The sequence below is a fragment of the Alligator mississippiensis genome, chromosome 4, assembly GCF_030867095.1.
Source record: "Alligator mississippiensis isolate rAllMis1 chromosome 4, rAllMis1, whole genome shotgun sequence".
Lineage (NCBI taxonomy): Eukaryota > Metazoa > Chordata > Crocodylia > Alligatoridae > Alligator > Alligator mississippiensis.
The window spans coordinates 152,241,875-152,266,669 of NC_081827.1; the positions used below are offsets into that span (position 1 = coordinate 152,241,875).

Sequence of the window (24,795 nt, forward strand, 5' to 3'; positions counted from 1 at the left end):
AAAGGGGCAGCAGTCTTTTATTGCTCAAAGACCGCACAACTCCAGCAGCAGAGCAAGAGTGGCCACAGGGGCATCCGAAAGCAAACTGTCCTTCCTTCTGGAAAAATACATTCCTGTTCTCCCCCTTTCCTGCCAAAGATGGATGAAAGACAAATGTCAGCTTCTGTTGCCTGGTTTGTGCATGGGCTGGAGGAGAGAGAAGGAGTAGGACAAGGACAGCTCTGTGCCACTAACTAGTATCCACACGTCCAGCCAGCCTTTGGTGCGCATGTTGGATTCAGTGAGATGATAAAAATGAATGACTGACCTGTGAATTTTCCCTCTAACAACATAAACCTCTTAGGGAAGTAGGTTGCTGAAACTGTCCCCACAAATACCCCCCAGGTACCACCGCAGGTGAATGGCCATAAGGGAAATCCCTGCCTGCTGCCCAAGTGGCCTGGGGGGACGGGCCGCTCGCTCCGGGTCAGTGCGCCGCGGGGGGGGGGGCGGCGCACGGGCCGTCACGAGCCGGGTCAGCTGGTCGCGCTCTTGGCCGCCCGGGCGCGGGCCGCCACCGCCTCCTCCTCCAGGTCGTCGAGGAACCGCTCCTGGGACACCGAGTAGAAGGTGTAGGCGTCTGCACGCCCGCTCAGGAAAACGCCAGCACCGCCCCGGGCCCCCCGGCCCCGCACCCCCGCCCCTGAAGGATACAGATGCCAAGCGTGATGGAGCCGATGCCGAGCGCCAGCAGCGCGTTGCGGCCGCGGAGCCGGCGCTGCATGGCGCGCTGCTGCTGCGCGTACTCCAGGCTTTGGATGATGCGGCGCTGCTCGACGCTGAGGTCCGGGTCCCGCGCGGGGTCGATCCGCTTCGACACCACCTCCTCGCGCGGACCCGGCGGCGTCTCCATGCTGCGCACCCGCTTCTTCCGCCGCGGAAGTGGGGCGCGCGGGCGGGCGGCCGGAAACGTCACATCCGCACGGGACCGGCGTGACGTCACCCGTGCCGGGCGTCGTCCCCACCACCTTTGATAAGGGCAGAAAGGGACTGACCAGACTCTCAAACCTCGCTCCCAGGCCTGGCCAATCTCCACATGCAGCAGAACGTCTCGAGGCGGGAGAGAGGGAGGAAGGCGCCCCGCGATTGGGGGACTCACATCACGTGACCAGGAGAAGCGCCGAGACTGGGGGTGGACTGTGGCAGCCCTGCGAGCTGTGGGGATGGCCCAGGCCGGCCCCGCCCGACCTCCGTGCGCCTTCGGGCGGCTGCCGGGCCCGGCTTTCGGCGTGGCCGCTCCGGAGCTGCTGGAGGCGACGCTGCTGCGCCTAGCGGCCGACAACGAGCGTCGCCTGCGCGAGCTGCCGGCGGCGGCGGGGTGCTTCCGTGGGCCGCGCTCCACGGGTCAGCAACGGCTCCGCGCGCCCCGCCCCGGCCGGGGCACTGCTTTGGCCGCGCTCCTGCGGAGCGGCCCCTCCCCTCCCCTGAGCGCGGAGGGCGCCGCTCCTCTCCCGCGGGGTCTCCTAGTGCCCTTCTCTCCGCAGAACTGATCTTCCTCCTAGCGGAGAAATGGCGCCTGGACCCCCCAGCCCGCTACCAGGCGGCGGAGATATTCGACAGGTACCGCCGCGCGCGGGGGGCGGGCCCGCCTCGCCCCGCCCCCGTTGAAGCCCTCCGGAGCTTGATTCTGCGCGTGAAGAACACGGCGGTCCTCGGCACCTCCCGGCGTTGTTGCCCGAGCGTTGGAAGATTGTCTTAAGCTTTCTCCCCCTGCCCGCCGACCCCCACTGTGGTTAGGGAAAGCCCTACTTGCTCTCTGCTTCCCCTATACAGCAGCTCTGGCCCTGGTGTGGGTCCCCCGCAGCTGAAATCACAGGCACTCCCCTGCCCTCATCTGGGCTGAGCCAGGGTGGTTTCTGTGGCAGGGGAGGGTGTGTAGGAGCAGGGGGAGGCCACTGGTGTCTTTCCCCCTACCACCCAATCCATTCCCCACTCCTTGTCAGGCAGCAAGAGCCCCAGCCTGGAGCCCTCCCCCATACTGAAGGGGGCATGGAGGGGAAGGAAATCTGCCTTGGGTTCCAGTAAATAGGGTATACTCCTCATTTTGCAATGCTCAGCTGCAGGCTGTAGAATATTTTTCTCTCTGCCTTTTAACCGTCTCTGTACCTGTGATTTCTAGTTGTAGAGTGTTCTTAATCCACACACAAACAGTTTTTCTTTCCATTAGCAAGAGGTAGTTGCTTCCTGAGAGCTGGGCTTTTCTTGCAGGTTTATGATTAAGCAGGTACAAGAGATGTATAATTCCACTGAAGAGTCAGGGGAAAGCGGTGAACAAGGACGGAGCCACGGCTGGAATTTTTTGAAAGCACAGATGCACAACATGTTTATGCTGCGCCTTGTGTCTTGCATCCAGCTTGCAAGCAAACTTTCCTTCCACTACAGTGTAAGCAGACCAAACACTTCCTCGTTGCAGCTTTCAGCAGTATAGGATAGCATTTGTCATTTAGATTTGAGTTTCTCTTATCTCCAGGTCACGGAACTTATTACGGTTTTCAAAGACAGCAGTGACCTATGAATTAAGAACAGCTTGGGTGTAGGAGATCTAGATCTCCATCCATTTTAAGAAAAGGAATTTTTACTCAGAAAATACCCCTGTACCTTCGCAACAAACTGGGGAAAAGAATCAACAACCCACAGTGTTACTGCTCAGAGTCCCGTCACTTGTGTCATCTAGTTGCTAATAACAGCACAAAATCCAGTATTGTGGTGGGTGACATAAGGTACTGCTGTGACTCACAGTTTACCTAAGTTCTTTTTCTTAGCGTACAAGCCCCATTCACTCTTTGGAGTGATATTGAATCGCTGTTAACTTCGTGACTTTTAGAGATCCTGTAACAAGTTTCTCTGCTTTAATTTGGCTAGTGTTAGTTCTTTGGCTGCTTTTTGAGAAGTGAGCTGAGATTTCATAGAGGCACATTTATTCTACAACAGGTGTATATAATGCAAATAAAATAAGATCTACTAAGAAGATACCTAGAATCAGAATCGCTGATTTCGCATCCAGTAGGACACCAACCTCTATGAATCTCAGTATCTGGTACTGCCTGGCAGGGGAGCAGTAATATGGCAAAACTTATCCAACTTGGTTTCCTCTTCTAGCTTAGAGGACACATTAGACATAAAAGCTAGTGGCAGGCATAACTGAAACAGGAAATATTATCAGCAAGTCATGTTAATAATTAAAGCATGGGTTTTGAGAAAACACATCTCACTGCTGGAAGGGGGGGTTACGTTTTAAAAATAACACAAAATAAGCTTGACTTTTTTTCTTCCAGATAGTTAACAATAACACAGTTCTGAAATTTCTGCAGTCTTTAGACTATTCATTCACTAAACAAGAATTGCTGGAGTCAGAACTTGCCATTTTGAAGGGTCTACACTTCCAGATCAATTTGCCAACTCCTTTGGCCTATGTTGAGTTGCTCCTGGAAGTCTTGGGTAAGGGCATGAACAGCAGGAAACAATTGTGTAGAAACCAAAAGGCTAAAAAGTAGAAAATACGGAAACAGTGAATCTGAAGGAGTGTCAGATTAATCTTTTGTAGAGGTAAAATCCATATATGAAGTGACAGTGGAAAAAAAAAAAAGATTGTCCTTGTGGGCAAGCCATCATTACTAATGGGGAAAAAAACCTAAAGATTTGATGCATTCTCCCTATTTAGTACCATTTCCTAGGGTAAATCTGAGGTTTTGTTCTACCTTTCAAAATAAGAAATCTGCTTGAGTCATCTGCCACACATGATAAAATAAGCTTTACCCTGTTGTACAAATCAAGGAATCCAGCATTTCTGCTTCGCAAGATATAGTTGGCTCCTAGACTCATTTGGCAAAACACTAATAAAAACTTAATAGATTTACTCCCTGCCCCCCCCTGCTATATGAGGTCATACTTTTTCCAAAGTGAGTTGTGTTGTTCAATGAATGCCTTAGAGGACCTGAGTAAAATCACATTCTCTTATGGAGCATCAAGTTAAGGCTTTCAGGATATGGCAGTCACTGCTGAAAAGCTTAGGCACCAATTCTAATGCTTCTAATATTTTTCCTAATTTGGTATGGGCCACAAAATAGATACAGCTGACCCTCTAAAATCTTTACCTTAGGACATAATGGCTGCTTACTGTCTTTAAAACAATTGCATGAAATGTGTGTGCATCTGCTGGATTTAACTTACCTCATGCGCGATGTTATCTACAATACATTGCTAAAGACTTCTATTGAAAATTCGACGCCAAATGAACTCCAGATGTAAGTATACATGTCTTAAGGACATGTTTGAACTAATACCAGTGTTTTGTGTATTTAGAGAAAAAAGGCTGGTGAAGGACACAAACTTGCATCTCTAACTTACATTTGCTGCAGTTTGACAGCACAGTAACAGAAGTACTTTGTAAACCAAAATGAGTTGGTTACTTGCAATACCAGTTAATAGGGCATTTTTTATGCGCTAAGAATATGAGACAAGTTTCTTGATTTAAGTAAATTTGAAATGCTGAGAACAGTCTCTGTACAAGACTTCCTTTTCATAGAAAATAGCATTTGGAGGTAGTCTGTTCCAATTCTGCACTGACTGTTTGTCATGCTGGATAAATCAGAGTACCTTCCTCCCTATTGATACATCTCTAGAAGAATGAGTATTTATCTAATTTCCCAGACATAAATTAATTAGTATTTGCAAAAGGAGAGTTTAGAAGATAAATTACTATGACAATGTCAATACTAGTTAGCACAAAGTGTGGTGTATTAATAGTAGTTGGTTCTGGATAGAACTAGTTTCACTCAACATTTCCACATATTTTAGCAACATTGCTATGGAAGGAGACTGGGAGAATGTTCCTTAACTCATGCTTCTTGTCTTTTCTTTAAGAAAACTGGTACATAAACTGAACTTTTAAGTTGAAGCTATTAATACCAGCATGAGGTGACCTTAAAGGGGAGGGCTGTACCTAGATGTTATTAGAACGTTACTTGTGTTTACTGAGTCCCACATATACAAAATCAAATATTAAACATGACTGTAGTTGAAATACAGAACCCGCCTCATTTTAAACCACACATCACTGGTTTGGTTTTTGTTTTTGTACAGAGCAAAGTTTTTGTCAGTAAAAGAAGATTTTATGCTCTTGGCAGCTGGAATTATTGGAACAAGTGCTTTCATACTAAACCCTGAACACTGGAATCAGGTAGAGTCACTGCAGTTAGAAGCCTTAGGAGAATGAAAAAATTCTACCATTTAGACAGTGCAAAGAGAAATTATTTTGAGGGGAGAAACATTTCAATTTAAGATTAACAAGAAAAAAAATCAGGGATAGGACCAGGTAGAAATTATCAGGAAGGCAGAAGCTTCAATTATCTCCAGTTTGCAAAAGAAACTGCCCCTTCCCCCACCCCAATTTCTTTCCAAAATAAAGCTTACAACTTTCTTACACCTGTAACAAATCTATGATTGTCAATAGCAGCATCTTCATATGGAAGTAACCTCTCTAGCACACCAGATTTCTGCCAAACTAGCTACAGGATACTTGTCAGCTTAGAATCAAGGTATCTGTTTTTAAGACTAACAAAGGCCTGTTCTAATAATCTCCAGTAGAATGAACTAAGTGTGAAAACTCAATTCTCTTTTCTCCCACTGAAAGGTTCTTCATTTGGTCCACTGCAAAGGGTTACTTAGCTGTATCGTGGTGGCATGACAATTATCATTTGTTTCTTTCCCTTTAAAAGTATTCACAGTTTAAACTTCAAAATGAAAAAGTATTTGAAGTAGGGGTTTATTTTTTTTAAAGGTTGTGGAGCATTTGAACTGTATCACTGGCATTACCTCACAAAGCGTTTTTGAATTTTTATATGCAATACTAAAGCACAGTCTTGGCACTACACCCACTGGAACCAATGCAAGGATGGAATGATGTTTTCAGTACTACACTACTTAACGGTAAACATGGATTTATTTGGTTTTTTTTCAACAGCGTTCTCAAAGCCAGCATGTTACTGGAAAGGATCCATCCTTTATCATACCAAACAAGGAACTTTAACTCCTTTCTGATGAGCTATAGTAGTTGTATAACAGCCTCTGCAGACTATCCCCTACCTCTCTTATGGAGAGAGCATAGCAGTGTCATTTGGGACAAAAAAAAGGGTTTTCTTTTTCTTAAAGAAAAAACAGCAGCTAGATTTTGTAAATTTGCAGGCTTGGGTGTCCTTTGAAGAAGTTCACAACTTTGATTGGATTGCCAAGGCCACCCATAGAAAAGACTCCACCATGGTTTGGGAATATACAAAATGCTCATGATAAATCCCCTAATAAAACCTTTGCAAACAAGGCTGTATTTTCCTTCTGTATAGTAGCTGTTGCAGAGTAACAGCTCTCAGCATACTGCAGCAGGGGTTCTCAACCTCTGGCCTGCAGAGCAGTGTGATCTGGCTCAGAGGGCTCTGGAAATTATTTGGGAAGGGTAGGGCAGAAGCAGTGGCAATGAATAGTGCTAGTACTCCCCTACTGCTGAATTCTCATGCCCCACAGGCCAGATGATATGACTTTGTGCACAGGATCCCACCAGCATGCAAGAAACCAGGGCAGTGGGGCAACAAGGCTGATCCAGTACGCATGAAGGTATGCATAGGACCAGGGGGAGGGGCCAAAGCATACCGAGGGACTAGTCAAGACCCATCCCACACCATGCATATGGCCTAGAGCCCCAAAAGGTTGGGCACTATTGTTCTAGGATCTTCAGTACTAGATACCCCACTAATCCAGTTATCTGTCCCCACAGAAAATTCAGGTAGCAGACACTGTTGAAGGAGAAGTGCAAGTCAAACACAGCACTGCATGCCTTGAGAGGCAGATGCAAACCTCATTTGGGTTGGAGGTTGTTTGATATATCCATCTCAGTGCAGAGGAATGTTATGCTGCAGGTAGTGCTTTCATTCAGTGAACACTCCTTGTCTAGAATACAAACTTTTATTACAGTGTTCAGTGCACCTTTGTGCAGTAACAGACTGCAAGAAATACTGAATAGAAACACTTAAATATTATAGCAACATTTTAAATAGTATCAAACCCTAGTAAATTTGAATGGCACCAAGTTAAGTGCGCATCTGTATCTGATTTAAAGAAAAAATAAATATGTTCAAGCTTTAAGGTGACCAGGCAAAGTGCCTATGAGTTTTTCCCCACTGTATTCTTAGTACTTCATTTTCCTAAGATACAATTTGTTTAAAAGTTGCAATGGTATTAAATATCCACTTGTACAGTAAAATAAGTTTTGACATACATAAAAGCACAATATACATAAAAGCTAAATAGCTACTTCATGAACAGCTTAATTTTATTCTGTTCCGCTTAACAGCATAACTTTACATATTGCTTTTCTACGTATTACTTGTGGTATGAAATTTTAAATAAAGTGTCTTGTGGATTTTTGGTATTGTAAACATCTTGTACTGGTTAATATTAAGTGACAACTTAATCTGATATTCTTCAAAACAAAATGCAGATACTCCACAGCCATCAGGGTAAGTTCTTCATGCAGTCATTTGTTATAGAATTGAGATGAAACCCAGGCAAGACCCCATTTCAGGTTAGTTAACATGAACTTGAGTGCTTTTGTCCATTGCTCCTCTGAATTAAACTGGGTTTTAATAGAGTAAGAGCCACCGCTGCCCCCTGTATCTTCTATCTTGCCTTTTTCCACATCCATTCTGTATTGCAGAAACAGAACATTAGCACATTTACATTGCAAGTAACAGTATTATCTCTGAAACCACTAATCAATTCTACTTGTAAAGTGTGTGCGCCTTCCACTGCCCCTGAAACTATTACTTTCCAGTGATTAAGGTCAGACTTGACTAAAATACATTTTTTTCAGTCATTGTAAACAGCTATGAACTGCACATAACTGCTAAACATTTTCTATCACTCTTATTCCTTATCTGAAGACATGTAAGGACTGCTGTTTAAAAAAACAACCATACCCTGGTCCTTCCAATTAGATCAGAAGACAGGCATAGGGGTTTTATCCTCCACATCTTAAGCAGCATTTATTGCAACTAGCTACCAGGAAGCCACGAATAAAAAAAGTAAAGGGTTCTGTGAATCAGGATGGACATGTTCTGGCAGTACTGCACAAATTAGCAAAGTGGAATAAAGAGCAGCACTAACCTGTAGGGCAAACAGAAATGAGTTTCACCTTTTTCCACCTCTTCTTTAAATTGCTGCACACAGTCCAAGAAAGCCACCATCGCATGATCAAATTTATTGTCCCAAAAGAATCTTAAACCTCCAGAGCAATACAAGGGCAACTCCTGAAAAACACAGTAGACAAATCCAAACATCAGAAAATCCATTTTAGATGTTCTGTAATTTGCACTGAGATGTCACTGGGAATCCTGTTTTCAAGAAATCAGTGGACTCTGAACATTCCAGCACTCATGCTACTCATTTGAGTCATCCACCATTAGTCAACTGGACAGGACTGGAGCCTACTAGTTCAATTCAACTGGCTATAGGAATTTACATTTTTATGGGAGAGACCTCCTCTGCTTTCCCCCAACCTGCCTAGAGAGTTGAAGAATAAGGCATTTACTGCAGCAACTTTATTAAACTTACAGCAAGAAGTATTCTGCCCCATCCAACTGGTGTGAACTGGGGAAGTCTGTATTTCAAACCATATTACCATTGCATGAACTAAGGCTTTTTACCTTTGATTTGTCTGTGAGGGACTCTAAATAGGAATGGTTCCCATATGGAACAAGATGGTATCTGAAAGAAACAGTTCAAAAGGAAAATTAATCCAAGTGTTCTTAACCACAGCAGCTTTACAAATTGCCAAGTTGTGTAAGGGACAGCTCTTACCTTTGAAACTTCAGGCCCATCTTGTTGGCAAGAGCATGCAGTAGTAACACCGTTTGCCCCCAAGCTGCATTGATCTCATTCCATTCTACAGGAACGCTGGGGAGACGGCCAAGTCTAAAGTTATTAATTGTGCCAAACTGTCCACTGTGCCTGTGGCAGAAGTCATAAATAAGATTACTGAAGCAAGGATCGCTCATGGTACACAGCACAAAAGGGTCTCATCCTAATTGCTAGTTAGTGTAAATTAACCACTTGAGACTGCAACCCACTCAGAAGCTCAGAATACATCCCAAACATTACAGAAAGAACTGCAAACAAGTTCTATGCTAGCCATGCAGAACAAGGGACAAGCTCAGAGTTGCCCTCCAGCATAGCCATTTGCTTAGGAACATAGCTTTGGAGCCCATGTGGTATCCAGTTTGACAGCTTATTTGACCCAGCCCTACTACGTGCTCTATTTATAGTTCTGTATGCAGGCTGGATAAAGTACAGGTTTCCCTCACTTTATGCTGTACATGTGTTAATGGAAAATGACGCATAACTCAAATTTGCATAAAGGGAACACACTTTACAATGTAACAAATAGAGATATGTTCCAAGGCCTCAACTGTACTAACCCCCAGACCCATGTCTACCACTTTTACAAGACAATTTTGGTACTCACCAACAACAGCTCAAGCACAGGGAACTATCACAACGGGGACAGCAATTACAGAAACACGGTGTTGCAGATGAGTGAGCACAGATCCACAAAGGAGACTATATTTTGGTGCTTGTCACTCCCACAATGCACCACACAAAGCAGCTGATTGCAGGCTTCCACCACATCAATTGCTTAAGAGTAAATTTACCTTGCATATAATGAATTTTTGGTATAAAAAGGCTCATTGCATAAGAGTGAATTTACACATACAGAAACTCCATAAAGCGAGGGAAACCTGTACAGGCTCTTCCTGGTTACCCTTTCAGCAGCGAGATCTGATCAGCTGCTTGCAACAATATGGTATAATGCAACCTGTGCTCACACCTATATTACTATATAAACTCCTATCCAAACTGATACTGAAATGCAGATTTCTGGAAGCTGATGCCATTTACTTGTGTCTAAACATTACCAGATATGAAATGTTGCATTGAACACATTAGTTTTCTTCAGTTTATCCAACTGCATCTGGGCATAACGCATCTGGTTATCAACACTTTTCAGTTCATCATCCAACTCCAGTTGCTGCCTCTTGAATTCACAGTATTCCTTCTGATACCTTCAAAAAGCAAAAAGGAGAAAGCTACTAAGAGTGTAGGATGGCAAGAGCACTAGCTCCATTGTGAACCATTCCCTGGAAGTACGAGGAAAACCCCAACTTCACAGCTTGTGCAATTTTTGGTCTAACTAAAAGTACAAGGCTATCCCAGTTTGTAGCAGATGAAGTCAATTGTACCCAGACAATATTGGTAATTTATTAAGGAGACATTATTTATGTATTTACCCACAATCCTAGCTGATGCACCCAGTCATCTATATATTCATCACCACTACCCTGCAATGGAGTTTTAGCTAAGACTTACTGTGCCTCCTCCTGATCCAGCCTCTCTGCTTCTGCCCTGACCCTCTTAAAGTCTTCTGCTACAATCTTGCGGTTCTTCTCTACATCTTCCAGCTCCTGGATCAACTGCTCCTCCTCCAGAGCAAGTTCCTTCAGCTCCATTTGCAATTTTTCCTTGTCTTCTTCATTCATTTGTTCCAAGATCTCTAGACATCGCCTATAGAAGACACTCACTGGTTATTAAAGCCTATAGTGCAGTTATCAGAACATGACACCTTAGGGCTTCTGATATGCTTAGTTGCAGCTGGCCAGCAGCACAATCAACACTTTGTTGTTGGACATCTATCATTTAAGAATTACTAGTAGACAAGTGAGTAAATCAGTATTCTTTCACTGCTCTTCAAAATTAAGACCAACATCAAGTCACTCACTTGTAGTTCTGGCACTCATTCTCTGTGATGTTAAGTTGTGTGTCTAACTGGTCTAGAAGGGTATCTGTGCATTCCTCACACAGAGGGTGATCCACATCTGTCTGTCCTGACATAATGTCAAAAAGGTCACCAGTAACCTAGAGAAAAAGCTCATCTTAGTAGAGCAAATCTAAAGGCAACTTCAGGTTCTGCTTCTCAGACAAGGGACTTGTGCCCCTCAAGACAACTCCCACATGCCCTTTCTGAGCACCAACACTCAATTAACTGGTCTAACTTTAATTTTTTCCCACCAGGATTTGAAGACTAGAAGGTCAAGAAAGCTTTATACTGCCAACTTTCAAAGCACTCAGTACAATTTGCAGTGTGTTCAGAATACACATAGCACATGAAGGCTTGCCTTCAGTCTCCTGCTGAGGTTCTCCATGGTTCCACCATCAGAAGCTTCTCCAATCAGAGTGAAACTATTGGCACTTTCTGTAGACATCATTCTTAAAGGAAAAAGAATCGTTGTAAATATTTGAAGGAAAAAAAATGATGATTTCCTGATGTCAAGTCCCACAGGTTCCTAAGGGAAACATCTCTACTAATTTAAGTCTCACATCTTGTTCAAGAATTAAAAGGGAATTAACTGATCAATAATCTTTAAGACAATGTATTAATCTTATATGGAGTTCAGTGGGAGGGTCTGCATGGCCTTTATGGGAACCTTCAAGCAGTAGTTTTGTGCCAAGCCTTAAATCAAGGCTATTCAACTTCTGAGAGGCCACAGGCTACCAGTTAGGCAACCTTGCCTTAGATGGGGAAGTGGCAAGCAGGGCTGCGCGAAGCTTCAGGTGTTGATTCGATTCGGAGGAAATCTGGCCCAATTCAGTGGCTGAATGTCCAAATCCAAATCAAATCGGGAGACTAATAAAAAGGTCTGAATTGATTTGAAGCTCCAAATTGATTCAGAAAAGATTGCTTCAGAGATTCAGGCAGTCCCCACTTGCTGCTGCAGGAAGCTGGACCTGGACTCCATGCCAGTAAGTATGGGGTGCGGAGCTGGAAGAGGGGGGAGGGGACCATGGGGGGACCCCTGCCAGGCCCTATCCCCTGCCTGCTCCCCCAGCCCCACTAAGTGCCCCCTGACCACTCTTCCAGCTATGTCAATGGCCCAGCTCCAGCCTCCAGTTCTTTAAAAAAAAGCCCCACATTCTCTGGCTGCTGCCAGGCGTGGGGGTCAATCCGAACTGCCCCATGCTGCGTGGACGGCACTGCCACAAGTCCCTATTCCCCACCCGCTCTCCCAGCCCTGTCAATAGCTGCCCCATCCAGCCCCTTTGAAAAAAAAAAAAGCTCCACACACACTGGCAGCTGCAGCAGCCGTCAGGGCTTCTGGGGGCTTGTGGCAGAGCCCTCCACGCAGTGAGGGGCAGCAGGGATTGCCCCCCCCTAATCTGGCAGCAGCACATGAGTGCGGGGCTTTTTTTTTTTTTTTTTTAATAGCTGGGATGCTGGGGCCAGGCAGGGCAGCCACTGACAGGGCTGGGAGAGCAGGCGGGGGATGGGGCCCATTTGATTTGGAGATTTGGCCGAATCAATTCGGGACAGTGATTTGAATTACGGATCACTGTCCCCTGGATCGGCCAAATCTGAAACAAATACTAGTCACTTCACACAGGCCTAGTGGCAAGCCTTTTTTGGAGGCGTGCCACAAGTTAAGATCCATCATCATCCCCTCCTCAAATGCTTCTCTCCCATGATCTGCCAGTCTGCCCCCCACCCTTTCATTGATCTGCCACATGGAAAACACAGCGTCTGCTCATGCTACTTGGGTACACAAACCATGGGTTGGCTACCCCTGCCTTAGGTGGTAATTACCATCCCAAGAACAGTGAATGGGACAGCTGGATTTAGTGCTACTGCATAAGGAGAATGAACATAAGGCCCTAAATTAAGTAGCTCTAAAAGCCTGTGGGGTCCCCATTTGATCGATTAATACAGAGTTTGTCAACCAGAGGTACGTATACCCCCAGGGGTACTTGGGAAAACACTAGGGGATACATGTGGGTGGGCGGGGATGGACCGCCGCCACCCACCCACTACCCTGTGCTACCACTTCCCAGGAGCAGGGCAAGGGACAAGGGCAGCAGTGTACTCCCACCCCCGCCCTGCCCACTCTGCATCCAGCCACTGGAGGTACACTTACTAAAAGTTGAAAACCCTTGTATTAGTACATTAGAAAGCCAAGGATCTCTCTGCATAAGCTCAAGTGAGGTTCACACAGCACCAAATGTAATGTGCAACTTCTATTATCAGTCAGCTTGTAACAGGTACAGGGATCCCCTCCCATCCAGGTTTTTTAGGCTTTATTCATAATCATTTGAGAATAAACATGATTGTACCAGCAGCTACAGTGCCTTCCATCACAGCTATTCTTAGAGATGGATTTCTGAAGGAGCACAAAACCCTGACAAATGTATTGCAAACACACTGGCCAAGAGGAATAAACCCTGTGTGATACCTTGCTGGAGGAACGAATCTCCTAGATACCCCATCCTGATGGTTTTCTGTGAAGGCTTCCTAGAAATTGAGGTAACATGTTATTAGCCAATCAACTGGCACTTACGACAAAACAGTTGAGTCAGTTTCCACTTCATCCGTCTCCCTAAAGAGGGATAATGATCCCCACAGGAAGAACTTGTTTACAACTCAGGTTAATCTGCAGCCTTCAAAAACACTTAAGCTGTTGCTTCACAACTGAATTTATGAGAAAGACATGAAATACATCTGGCTCAACCCAGACAGATCCCTTACCTCTGCCAAGGTAGCATCTTCCTCATGAGTGTCTCCTGGTTTTGCAGGCACTGTAGTAAGTAATGGAGCTGAACAAGAAATAACAGTTACTAAAGAACAGGAAAATAATCTCACAGGATACAAATCAGCTGTTTCTGAGACTGTTTTCTACGTCAGCCATACTGAAGCGGGCCCAATTAATGAGATTATCACAGGCATTTTCTGCAACCATTTCCTTTCAGCATCCTTTCAGGCGTCTCCCTTAGTTACTCCCTAAATCCAATCCCAAGGGTCTAGCTGTCACAGAGTCTTTGAAACGACCTGCTGCGTTCGCAGATTGCGCTCAGTAGCAGCGGGTCCTGGCTATTTCATCAGGTGCCTGACAAGACCTTCACTGGCCAACTCCCACAAGACAGCCAGGCTTCAGGCCCAGAGACTTCTCTTCCATCACCTTCTGGCCATGGAGGCCTGCAAGTCCTTGCCTGTCATGTTGCAGGCAGAGAAGCCCATACACCGCAAAAGGATCCTGCCCGCAAAGGGATCCCAGCCTGCTCCCCATACAATAGCTCTGGCTGCACGAATGCCAGCCTGGCCAGCACCTCTGTCCCTTGTTGCCCGGCCGCACGCCTCCCCCGAGGCTCCAGTCCCCTCACCTGTCAGCTCCTGGATCGTGACCCTGTCCAGGATCTTGAAGGAGGTGTCCAGCTTGAGGGGCTGGCTGCAGCGCTGGCACACGAAGCTCACCTGCATGGTGCACGCCGACAACTTGGAGCCTTCCATGCCTGGGGTGGGGGGCAGAGATAGTGTGAGCGGCCACAGGCCCGGCCCTCCCCCGAATCGGGCTGCGCCGGTCTCCGCTCTGCCCTCCCCGACGCGAGCCCACGGCCCAGCTACGCCTCCCCCGGGGGCCCGGCCCGGCCCGACCCCGCGCCCCCCCCCCAACTTGCCGTGAGAGGGAGCGTGGGCCTGGCCCCGGCCCCGCACATCACAACATCCCCGATTCCGCTTCCGGCGCCGGGTCCCGCCCTTACGGAAGCTGCATCACCACCCCCTCCCCCTCGCAGCGAGCGCCGCGCGCAAAGAGGAGCCGAACAGCAGCCACTGACCAGCCGGGCGCGCGGCTTCTAATCTCGCGAGCGGCGCGCGCGCCTCTGCTGCCTGACGTCACGGCGGCGCGACCGGAAATGCCGCCCCAGCCGGCCCGCGGCCGGCCATTCCCTGCGCAGGCGCGGGGCAACGCTCCCCGTTGTGGGCCCCCGGCTCCGCGCGCGGCGCGTGCGCGCCGGAAGGGCGCGGCACGTGGGGCCGCCGGCGCGCGGGGGTTGGCCGGGGCATTGTGAGATCACTTCCGGTGGCGGCGAAGCCGGTGGCTCGGGCGGACGCAGGTGAGACCTAGAGCGAGCCCCGGAGGCGCCGCCCGCGACCTCGCCCGGCCATGGCCTCGCTGCTCAAGGTGGACCCGGAAGTGAAGCTGAAGGTAGCGGCCCGGCCCGGTCCCCCCGCGCCCGGCCCCGCGGCCCCACGTGCGCCGGCCCCGCCCTCCCCCGCGCCTCGTGCGGCCCCGGCCCGCTGCCCTCGGCACCGGCTTGTGGCGCGGGCCTCGCTGCCCCCGGCGCGGCACCCTCGCCTCGACTGCTGCCCGCTAGCCCCCGCCGCGGCGCCGAGTTGGGGGCCCCGGCTTGGACACGCTGCTGTGTGGGGCTGGCTCTGGCGCCGCTTTGAAGGCGCGGGTTGGTGACCGGCAGCGTTGTCCTGCCGCAGCCTTGGGCCCGCCTGGCGCCCGCGTCGCATCCCAGCAGCTGCCTGTGTGGCAGCAACAAAGACATCGTTGCCCGTGGCGCTGAGCAGGCTGGGAGAAAAGGGGCAGGATTGACGGGGATCAGGGCAAAACATCTTGGTACTTGATAGCGCTGACTGCCAAGGCAACGGCCCCGCTTGTGCTATCGGTTACACTGCTCCAGCCGTGAGGAGGCCACAGAGCAAGAAACTGCTCTCATAAGGCTGAGTAAAAGGGATGTGGGTGAGTGCAGGTGACCTGCTTGGCTGCAGCCACTGCCTGTCTAGAGGGGGTGGCGCAGTTACTGCTCTGTGGCTGCTGCCAGTAGGTGGGTCATTCTCCTGCCATGGCTTTGCTGTGGGAAAAAGAGCTAGGCATTGACCCTGTTGGAGTAACAGCTGTACAGAGTCCAGGATTCAGCAGGACAGCCCTCAGTGGGTGGAAATAAGTCCTGGCAGCTTGGCCAGTGCCTTCCTCTGTTACTTACAGTCCAGATCAGCTCTGTAGATGCCACTACTATTATTACGTTTCTCAGTTAATAGTATCAAAGTGTTGCTATAGCTGTGTTGGTCCAAGTGTTATGCAAGAGGCAGGGTTTTCTGTGGGTGATGTTTTTTCACTGGATCAACTGCATGATTGGAATAAGGGTGGACAAGATTCCGAATGCCAGGTATTCTGCATCAGGTCCTCATGAAGCTTGATCCTGTGATTCATTCCAGCTATGTGGTGGCCAAAAAAAAAATAGCAACTACAAAAAACCACCTGTGCTGCAGTTAGTAGTAGGAATGTTTCTCAGGCTTTGCAGTCTCTCTCATCTTTTTCACTTTAGCAGTAGCTTCCACTGTCACTTTCTTTGTTCCCTGTTGCACTGAAGGAGTCGGCGTTCTGCTCCCTGCACAGGGCTTGCTGCGTTTCTGACAAGTGGGGTTTCTAACCTGCCTTGGGTTAGAGCAGCAAGTTCCTCTCAGAATATTTAGAATCTGGAGCCATGTCAGTAGTTGGCTCTAGTTGCACAGTAGAAAGCTCTGCCCTGTTTCTCATTAAAGCTTTCTGTGGAGAAGGCAGTGAGGAGGCTTCTTTCTGGCCGCCTGATCTTCCATGGCATGGCATTGTAATGGCCACTGTTTGGGATTGGGGGAGGCTTGGGTCCTCAGCCCCTGAGGAAGGGACTGTATGCTGTGGAGCAAAATTCTTTGTCAAAATCGGACAAGTTTACAGCAGCTTGGAGATTGGGGGAGCTTCAGGTAAATTTTGCAAATGGTGTTTCCTCTGGCTGTCCTTGCCACAACAAGCTGAAGCAACCCCGTTGTTCATTTTTATGGTTGGTTTGGATTTTAATGCTATCCATGTACTTTCTTTCTTGCACTGTCTTCAGAATTGTGAGTTTGAATATTTAGGTGAGCAGTTTCCCCTGCAGTTTTGTTTTAGGCTATCTGCAAACTTAAGCAATTATCACAGGGTTGGTTATTCTTTGTTCCTAATACTTTTATGGGCTAGAACATTACATGATAAGGAGCTCTGATCCATGAGCAGTTCTGCAGCAGAAGATGAATTCTATCACTTTGGAGTGTGTGCTGCTTGGCTCACCTGAGTTACTCAATCATGAAAAACTAAAGAGAGCTGTGTGATGATGAGGGAACCATTATTTTGAGCTTTTGTTTTCTCTTCTCTAGGTTGATTCTTTCAGGGAGCGGATCACAAGTGAGGTAAGTATTCCTTCTTTGTTGCCCTAGAGCAGGGGTGGGGAATTATATCAGGCGGAGGGCTGCTTACTGAGTTTTGGCAAGCCATCGAAGGCCGCATGACAGGCAGCCAGGGGCAGATATATATTCATTGTCTACGTTTTTTGGGGGCCCTGTGGGCCAGATAGAACAGCCTGGCAGGCCGCATTCTGCCCACTCTTGCCCTAGAGTGTAATGTGAGGCTGTAGTAAGTGTTTTGCTCAGTGTGTCTTTCTCTTTGATTTTATTATGATCTCTGCAGACTCCTTGCTGGCAGTGATTGTCAGCCACTCTCTGAGCAAAAGGGACATGCCACTGTATTGTTACTGTGGCTCTTAGAGAGCTGCCAAAACTGGTTAATCTTCCACTGAAGGCCTACCTGTGAGAGCGATTCATTCCCTCTGGGATATTTGTTAGCTTTGGACAAAGCTGCACACTCCATCTGTGTTACAAGAATCTTAGCCTCTCACGTGTCCTTGAGTGCTGACTAGGAACCTTAGGCACTCTTCTTGTATAACAGTCTGTGGCTTTTTCTCATTCAGGCTGAAGACTTGGTGGCAAACTTTTTCCCAAAGAAGTTGTTAGAACTTGACGGGTTCCTTAAGGTAAGCTGTGTGCTGTCACAGCACTTCCCACTGGGTGCTGGCCCAGACAGGACCATGGCAGTTGGTGCTGGCTTCCATCAAAGGAGGTAACACACGATAAAAGCTGAGGAGCAGTAGTCCAGATGCCTTTAGCCCTAGACAGAGCGCACATATTTTCAGTTATTTTTCTGTAAGATGTTGGTTTTCGGTCACTTATGTTGCATATGGAGTATTTCTGGACCCTCCGTTTATGTTCCTTCTGTTTTCTTTTTTTTTTTTATGTTGCCTTTGGGCTCAGGACTGTACGAAGACATGATTATGGCACTCCGTTTTTAAATCTGTAGCAGTATACTGTCCCACAGTCCTGTCATCCAATAGCCTTTTGTACTTGCTTGTCTTATGAAAGAAATATGAGAGCTGGGACCTTCTGTCTGCTCTGGCTGTTGAACGTGACAAGCTGTTTGATTTGCATTATTATTCTTTTTTAATATAATTTTATTTTCCAGGACCCCATCCTGAACATTCATGATCTTACCCAAATCCACTCAGACATGAACCTCCCAGTGCCTGACCCGATCCTTCTCACAAACAGCCATGATGGACTGGATGGGGTAAGATTACTCTGTTGACTGTGATGCATGCTTCTGCTAATTAAAACTGCATGTTTTGCTGTGGGCTCAGTTAGGCTGTTCCTGTTAAAGATGGGCTGCAGCTCCCTGTCATCCTTTGAGAATGGGTCTGTGAAGCCCAGCAATTCCTGTGGGAGGCAATACTCTGTTTTTCTCTGTAATCCTTCCCCAGCTTGAGAGAAGAGTCTGTACTCAAATTAGGATCATAAATGAGGTTTTGTAGTGACTTTCTGTTGCTGATTTGTGAGTAAAACATTTTGTTGTGTGTGCATTTTAGCCAAACATGAAAAAAAGGAAGCTGGAAGACTGTGAAGAGACCCTCCAGGGTAAGAGTCCTCATGTCTCTGTGCTACTGCCCGTCACTGAGCCAGCGCTTCATACCTGGGATATGAAATGGCTTAAGATCCACCAACTCTGTCCTGTTAGCCACAGCCGCCACTGCTGTACGCAGGCCTCTTGCACTGCCTCTTCAAAAACTGAACACTGGGCAGAGATTGAGTCATGAAGGAACCCGCTCTGGTTTCTGCTGAAAAGAATTGGTTTTCCTTTGTGAGTGTTGCTCTCAAGTCTTCCCACTAGTGGAGGCAGAAAGAGCTCTGCCTGGCTGTAGCTTACATGGCTCCCTCATATCTTCATGAGAAGGAAGGTGCCAACCTCATGCTCAGTTGAGATGAGACAAAAGTAGTTTCTACCTGTGGTGGAAGGAGGCTTGTCTGCACCACGTTTCGATTTATTCACAGGTTTGGCCTCGGTTCCATCTTTTCTTCTCTCCTTCCCATGTAGTTGTTTCCAGTACTGCACTAAATATTCCCTTCTCCCATACCGTCCATCTCAGTTGCAATATGCCTGGGCCTGGCTGTCAGTGTGAGGTGCTGCAAGTAAACACCTCTTCCTTCTCTGTCACTAGGTACCAAAGTGTTTGTGATGCCCAATGGGATGCTGAAGAGCAACCAGCAGCTGGTGGACATCATTGAGAAAGTGAAACCAGAGATCAGGCTGTTGATTGAGAAGTGTAACACGGTGTGTATAAGGCTGAGGACCCCAAACACTCAGCTGGATGGAGACTGGCCTGCCATGGCTGGTGGAATTGTCATTTTAGTGTCTTCTTCCCATGGAGTTGTGGCTCCCACAGCTTACAAGGATGGGGTGCAACCTCCTCTTGTTGGGAATTGTAAGGTCCTGCCCAAAAGGACAGAAATGTTCCCCAAAGCTTACTGTGCAGCATGATGTCAGTTCCTACAGAAGGGAGCCATCACTGCAGCCATGGGAAGAGGCTGTTTCTTGGAAGGGCTTGTGCCTGTTGCCCTTCCTATCGCTGAGTACAGTGCTTGTCCTCAGTGCTGCATGCTGAGCTGGTTTGGTGAAATCAAAGAACTGATGTTGCATTAGATGTGTGTTGCAATGAGAAGCTTTGGCTCAGATGTGTCATGATTCCCAGCAGATTTGAAGGAGCAGTCAATGCACCAGGATCCGTTGAAAAACACCATGCAAGTGTTTTGATGGATTCTGGATCAGGCCTTGGATGAGCTGCCCGGGGAACAGCTTAGTGGGGCCTCTCAACAAACTTCTGGGAAGACAGGTTCTTCTGCTGGACTTTGGGTCACAGTGTCATGTTTTTTTCTCCTTTTAGGTCAAAATGTGGGTGCAGCTTCTTATCCCTAGGATAGAAGATGGAAACAACTTTGGTGTTTCTATTCAGGTATGGCAGCCTGTGGCTTGTAGAGGGGGACTAAAACTCAAGGTCATCTCTGGTTCCTTTGGGGCCTTTAAGATCCATTTGGTTCTGCCCCTAGGTATCTGTGGAGCTGGTTTTGAGGCTTAAACCTAAAGTCTTCCCTAGCATCTGAGGGGGCAGGTTGGGAGTAGATTGAATAGTCTGCACTGTAGCATCCAAAGCCATTGCTCTGCTGGGGAACCAGAAAACCAGCCATAGAGCTCCAAGTCAGGAAAACCAAGCTATACTTATGACTGCGGGACCAAATGGGATATCCTGGGTTATTGAGCCTGCATACATAGTAGGGTCCATGTTAGTCCCTTTCCCAAGCTTATTTAGCTCTGTGCTGAAAGCAGTTAGTATCCCAGCCAGAAGGCTTCACTGGAGTCTTGCTACTCTGATAGCTAGAAACCTCTTTTTTAAATTCCTCCTGAATGTATATAGGACCAGTTCATAGCTATTTGTTCTTGTGCCCACATTGTTTTCTAGTTTAAATAGTTCTCTCTGCCATATACAGTGGTTGGATCCTTCTGAGCCTTTGAGTTGCTAGATTAAGCTAGCCAGTTCTCTATTTGAACAAGACTGCATGCTGCAGGGACTCGGTTTTGCCCAGATTCCGAGATAGTCAGAATTAGGATGGTTAAGGGTGAGCTAGTTTTATTGCTTTAGTCCTCATCCTGAGCAGTGCAGGTTTCTCTGACAGTTCCTTGGCTGAGCAAGGAGTTTTGTGGCTGGGGATCCTGGTCAGGTTCTGTCTGGATTCTCTGGCACTTGCACCCTTTGATCTTGAGCCCCATGTTCTGTTTCCATTCTGGACTTGAGAGAGTACTTTTAGGACCTCAGGCACTTGTCCTGAGGGTGATGTCGGACACTTTTGCTTCTGTTCTGGAAAAAGCACAGTGTCCTTACCTTCTTTGCAGGAGGAGACTGTAGCTGAGCTTCGTACTGTGGAGAGTGAGGCAGCTTCCTACCTGGACCAGATTTCTAGGTAGGTGCTACAGATGCTTTTCTCAGGGCCTTCCTGCAGAGGCTGAGTGTTTTTAAGGTGAAGCCTTTTGCCTTCTGGGGTGGGGCCAGGCTTGAGGACACTGCTGTTCATTTGGCTATTACATCTGCTCCCTTTTCCTTCCAGATACTATATCACACGAGCAAAGTTGGTTTCGAAAATAGCAAAATACCCTCATGTGGTAAGTGGAGTTTGGTTGAGATAACATGTTGGGGAGGCTGGCATTCTTCTGTTTCTATGGCTATTTTATGTGGGCTCTTTCATCACTGGCTCCATTGAATAGCAGCTGCTCAGGGTCTGTGGCAGGAGCGGGCAATTATTTTGGGTCGAGGGCCGCTTACCAAGTTTTGACAAGCTGTTGAGGGCCGCATTGGTAGCCCTGCCCCTTAATGATGCCCTGCCCTGGTTGCCATTTTGTGACCGGAAGTCCCACCCCCTGGCCTTTGCCACCAGAAGTCCCTCCCCTTGCCCCTGGAAGTACTCCTTTCAGCAAGAGGTTTTGCCATCTCGGAACCAGAAAAATTGTATTCTAAAAAGCAAACATCTACGACATTATCGATTTGGTTTCAAAAAGTATTTCTGTCCTGATTTACATGCGTTTATGAAGTGTACATAGAGGTGATTGCACAGTAACTTAAAATAAAGCCTAACTCTTATATTTTGTGGGGGGTGGGTATAGGTTTGTGGGGAGGGTCTGGATGTGTGGGTATGTGGGGTGAGAGAGCATGTGGGTGTGTGTGTAGATATGTGGGGGGTGGGTGGGTATGGGGCTTGTGGGGGGAGGGAGGGGTGCCTGGGGTGTGTGAGGGGATGTGGGGGGTCTGCGTGTATGGCAGTGCGAGGGGGGGTGTGGGTACATGTGTATGGTGGGGTGTGCCTGTGGGACTCAGCCTTTGAACACTCTCTCTCCCTGCCCCTGCCTGCATCCACACACACATCCCCTTACCGGCGCGGCCCCATCCTCACTGGCTGGGCGATGCAGCTGGCAGCCAGGTGGTGGTGGAGCAGGGCTGGGGCAGGATGGGAGTGAGTGAAATGGCTGGGGGTTGGGCAGAGCTGGGCTTTTCAGTCTTGCTGAGGCTCCCCCTGGGTCCTACTGCTGCTGTCAGTTTGACAGGCTGCCCAGCCAGATAAATACTAATTTTCTAAATTTTTTTAGAGGCCCCGTGGGTCAGATAGAATGGCCTATCTGGCCCGCGGGCCGTATTTTGCCTGCCTCTGTTCTATGGGGTGGGGAGCCTGCAGGAGCTGGGAGGATCAGGCTTCTGTCAAGGTTGAACTGGAAGGTGAATGTAAGGGAATTATAAGAGAGAATGGCCTCCCCCTCACCGTCAGTGCAGGGGAGGGTCACCCAGGCTTAAGCCACTGACAGTTGTCTCTTCTCTTCTCCATAGGAGGATTATCGCCGCACAGTGACAGAGATTGATGAGAAGGAATACATTAGTCTGCGCCTGATCATATCAGAGCTGAGGAATCAATATGTGAGTGAGAGCTGTAGCCCCAGCTTGTTCCCCAGTGGGGGAGCCCTTGGGATCCTTTCCCAGTGCACAGTTCTGGCCCTGGCCCTCTTTCCTGTGCTTTGGCCAGCAGGCACAGCAACACATTACTCTGGAGTCTCTGTTTCCAGTTGATGAGTGTTCATGGAAAAATCCCAATATCCAGAGTACAAAAGTCAGTGGGTTGACAGTTCCTTGTGCTCTTTGGTGGGATTTTTTTGTTCCAAGCTTTCTAGGTGGTTCAGGGTGTTCCTCAGCTCTGCATTAACAAACCTGTTCTCACTAGTAGTATTTTCTGTGGCCACCAGAAGGCCATGCCCCAGGAGCAGGAATGGGGAGGAGCCCAAGGGCTCTTAGCTCTCCAGTGAGCTGTGGTGTGGTCTTGACTGGTGCTTGTGAAGGGAAGCTTGTTAAGTGCTGCTGATGCTCCTTTATCAGGCTGCATGTCCATAGCTTCTCTCTTTTTTTTGCAGGTCACTTTGCATGACATGATTCTTAAAAACATCGAGAAGATCAAGAGGCCTCGGAGCAGCAATGCCGAGACCCTCTACTAAGTGTCAACATTTGAACTTGAGAACTGTTCAGTCCACTAAAGACCGTCATTGCCTTGGTTTGTTACGTGACTATCGAGATGGGAAACTGGCTGGAAATAGTATCGCACTCTTAGTTAAATTCTAACGAAACTCACTTAGTTCTGTGCTTGGTTTGTTCAGGTCTCAGGAACTCTCCCTCCCTGTAGTAATTGGTATTGAGAGCGCCACTGCCATGGGACGCACAAGCTACTGCAGGCTGAAAGCAGCAGCCAGGCAGGAGCGCTATCACGCCTTTCTTCCTACCTAGGTAGGAACTGACGTAGAGACCAGGCACTGGTCTACTGAAGATTCCCTATTTGCCTGCGAGCTGAAAAGTTTTGTTGGGGTCTCTGGGCTGGGGCAGATGCAGTTTCCTCTGCATTAAGCTGAGACCAGGCAATGATGCCCTGGCTGGGAGAAGTCATTCTAGTAGCCATTCTATACTTTCTAGCTGCAAGGACAGGAGGATGTGTCCCTTGGAGAAAGTGACTCCCCCAGCCCAGATAGAAGCTATGCTCAGTGTGCCATTAAGAGGGCTAGCTCTCTTTTGGCTTGTTCTACAATCGAGTTTACCCAGCTTTCCTTTTCTTTTGTGTCGTACAGCTAGATCCAGCACACAGGGCTATGTGAAGCCAATGTCACTAGAGCTTGCATCTGCCAGCCCACACTGCTGGGGTGGCAGGTGCGGAGTACAGGTGTCTTTGGCTCTTGCATGTAATTTTCCTGTTGCCTCCACAAAAACTGTGGGGTTAAAATTAATGTTAATATCACATGTGACTTTCTGCATCCTCCTGTCTCCTTTAGTGTGAGGTATTTCTTCCCTGGATGAGCTAGGAGTGAAATGCACAAGCAGGTTATTATCTGCTGTCCCCAGCTGCATGCTGTGGGGTATCTGAAGCAGGCAGTTCTGATGGCTGATCCTTAGGGTTGAGAATGGCCATAACTGCAAAAAGAACCTTAGCTAAACTTATGCTTTTGTCTCCTGGCTGTTTCTTCCCCTGTGAAAAGCCATTCAGTTTGTTCTCATGCTTCCTTCTTCACAGCTGCTAGAGCATTTCATGGCCCATTGCAAGCCCCTTTGGAAATGATTGGCTTGGTTGTCATTTGGTATGTGTGGCAAATGGATCCCCAACACTGTAGGCTTCTAAATCTTCCTATTTATAGTATTTCTCTTTTGCTCCCCCAGCAGAATATTGAGCCAGCTGTTTCTGGAACTCTTTGTTTTCCTGGGTCTTGCTGTTACACCCATTTATTCTCCTTGTGCAGTAGCTTTAATAGTTGTGTTCATGTCATTGTAACAACGTGACAGATGGAATGAATCTTCTTCCCCTTCCTTATGTCCTGGTTTGATTTCTTTCTCTGTACATAAGAGCCATGCTGTGTCTTGCTGGCTTCCCAAGATTTGCCTGGAGTGTGGAAGGCCCCTGACTTTTCAGATTAGACTCTTCTTTTGTTTGTAGCAAGTCAAATCTTAGTCTTCCCGTTAATAAATATTCAGTAACAAACCAACTGCGTTTTAGCCGCTGCCTAGAAGCAGCACCTTCCCTTGTGTTTCTTTGTATTGATTCCTTTTTAATTTGTTCACCTTTCCTTGCCAGATGAACACATGTAATAATTTTACCATGTCAACAAATTAAAATACAGGTACTTTGACTCCTTT

The 24,795-nt window shown here is 47.7% G+C and overlaps 4 protein-coding genes across 5 annotated transcripts; 2 read left to right on the plus strand and 2 right to left on the minus strand.

The window, feature by feature from the left end:
* Nucleotides 1–1,221, minus strand: LOC102565546 (cytochrome c oxidase assembly factor 3 homolog, mitochondrial). Its single transcript, XM_019500151.1, has 3 exons — nt 1,139–1,221; nt 694–1,007; nt 1–619 (listed from the first exon to the last, which is right to left on the minus strand). Coding segments are annotated over exons 1-3 (420 nt in total). The 5' UTR covers nt 1,141–1,221; the 3' UTR covers nt 1–515.
* Nucleotides 1,222–1,291: 70 nt separating this feature from the next.
* CNTD1 (cyclin N-terminal domain containing 1) lies at nt 1,292–7,466 on the plus strand. Its single transcript, XM_019500169.2, has 5 exons — nt 1,292–2,422; nt 3,315–3,477; nt 4,139–4,283; nt 5,122–5,218; nt 5,819–7,466. The coding sequence occupies exons 1-5, from the start codon at nt 2,252–2,254 to the stop codon at nt 5,939–5,941; spliced, it is 699 nt and encodes a 232-aa protein (XP_019355714.1). The 5' UTR covers nt 1,292–2,251; the 3' UTR covers nt 5,942–7,466.
* On the minus strand, nt 6,975–14,836 carry BECN1 (beclin 1). Of its 2 annotated transcripts, none has more exons than XM_014609216.3 (12): nt 14,743–14,836; nt 14,290–14,418; nt 13,658–13,725; nt 13,365–13,423; nt 11,259–11,349; nt 10,862–10,998; nt 10,453–10,647; nt 10,002–10,148; nt 8,887–9,036; nt 8,733–8,793; nt 8,194–8,336; nt 6,975–7,733 (listed from the first exon to the last, which is right to left on the minus strand). In XM_014609216.3, exons 2-12 carry the CDS (start codon nt 14,414–14,416, stop codon nt 7,565–7,567), a joined length of 1,347 nt encoding a protein of 448 aa, XP_014464702.2. In that variant the 5' UTR covers nt 14,417–14,418; nt 14,743–14,836; the 3' UTR covers nt 6,975–7,564. The 2 variants fall into 2 exon arrangements, with proteins under 2 accessions (XP_014464702.2, XP_006273518.3); XM_006273456.4 differs by lacking the exon at nt 14,743–14,836 and adding an exon at nt 14,584–14,688.
* Nucleotides 14,837–14,925: 89 nt separating this feature from the next.
* PSME3 (proteasome activator subunit 3) lies at nt 14,926–24,788 on the plus strand. The gene is made up of 11 exons (XM_059726813.1): nt 14,926–15,113; nt 17,087–17,119; nt 17,677–17,739; nt 18,225–18,329; nt 18,625–18,673; nt 19,255–19,367; nt 19,978–20,046; nt 20,982–21,049; nt 21,194–21,248; nt 22,462–22,548; nt 23,037–24,788. The coding sequence occupies exons 1-11, from the start codon at nt 15,072–15,074 to the stop codon at nt 23,115–23,117; spliced, it is 765 nt and encodes a 254-aa protein (XP_059582796.1). The 5' UTR covers nt 14,926–15,071; the 3' UTR covers nt 23,118–24,788.
* The last annotated feature ends 7 nt before the right edge of the window (nt 24,789–24,795 follow it).

Coding starts and splice junctions, on each gene's coding strand:
- LOC102565546 (XM_019500151.1), bottom strand. Junction 620..693: donor CTCCATCACGCTTGGCATCT/GTATCCTTCAGG, acceptor GCGGGCGTGCAG/ACGCCTACACCTTCTACTCG.
- PSME3 (XM_059726813.1), top strand. CDS start 15,072: ATGGCCTCGCTGCTCAAGGTGGACCCGGAAGTGAAGCTGAAG. Junction 15,114..17,086: donor ACCCGGAAGTGAAGCTGAAG/GTAGCGGCCCGG, acceptor TCTCTTCTCTAG/GTTGATTCTTTCAGGGAGCG. Junction 19,368..19,977: donor TGATTGAGAAGTGTAACACG/GTGTGTATAAGG, acceptor TTCTCCTTTTAG/GTCAAAATGTGGGTGCAGCT.
- CNTD1 (XM_019500169.2), top strand. CDS start 2,252: ATGATTAAGCAGGTACAAGAGATGTATAATTCCACTGAAGAGTCAGGG. Junction 2,423..3,314: donor AACTTTCCTTCCACTACAGT/GTAAGCAGACCA, acceptor TTTTTCTTCCAG/ATAGTTAACAATAACACAGT. Junction 4,284..5,121: donor ACGCCAAATGAACTCCAGAT/GTAAGTATACAT, acceptor GTTTTTGTACAG/AGCAAAGTTTTTGTCAGTAA.
- BECN1 (XM_014609216.3), bottom strand. CDS start 14,416: ATGGAAGGCTCCAAGTTGTCGGCGTGCACCATGCAGGTGAGCTTCGTG. Junction 11,350..13,364: donor AGATTCGTTCCTCCAGCAAG/GTATCACACAGG, acceptor TTTTCCTTTAAG/AATGATGTCTACAGAAAGTG. Junction 10,648..10,861: donor AATGAGTGCCAGAACTACAA/GTGAGTGACTTG, acceptor TGTCTTCTATAG/GCGATGTCTAGAGATCTTGG.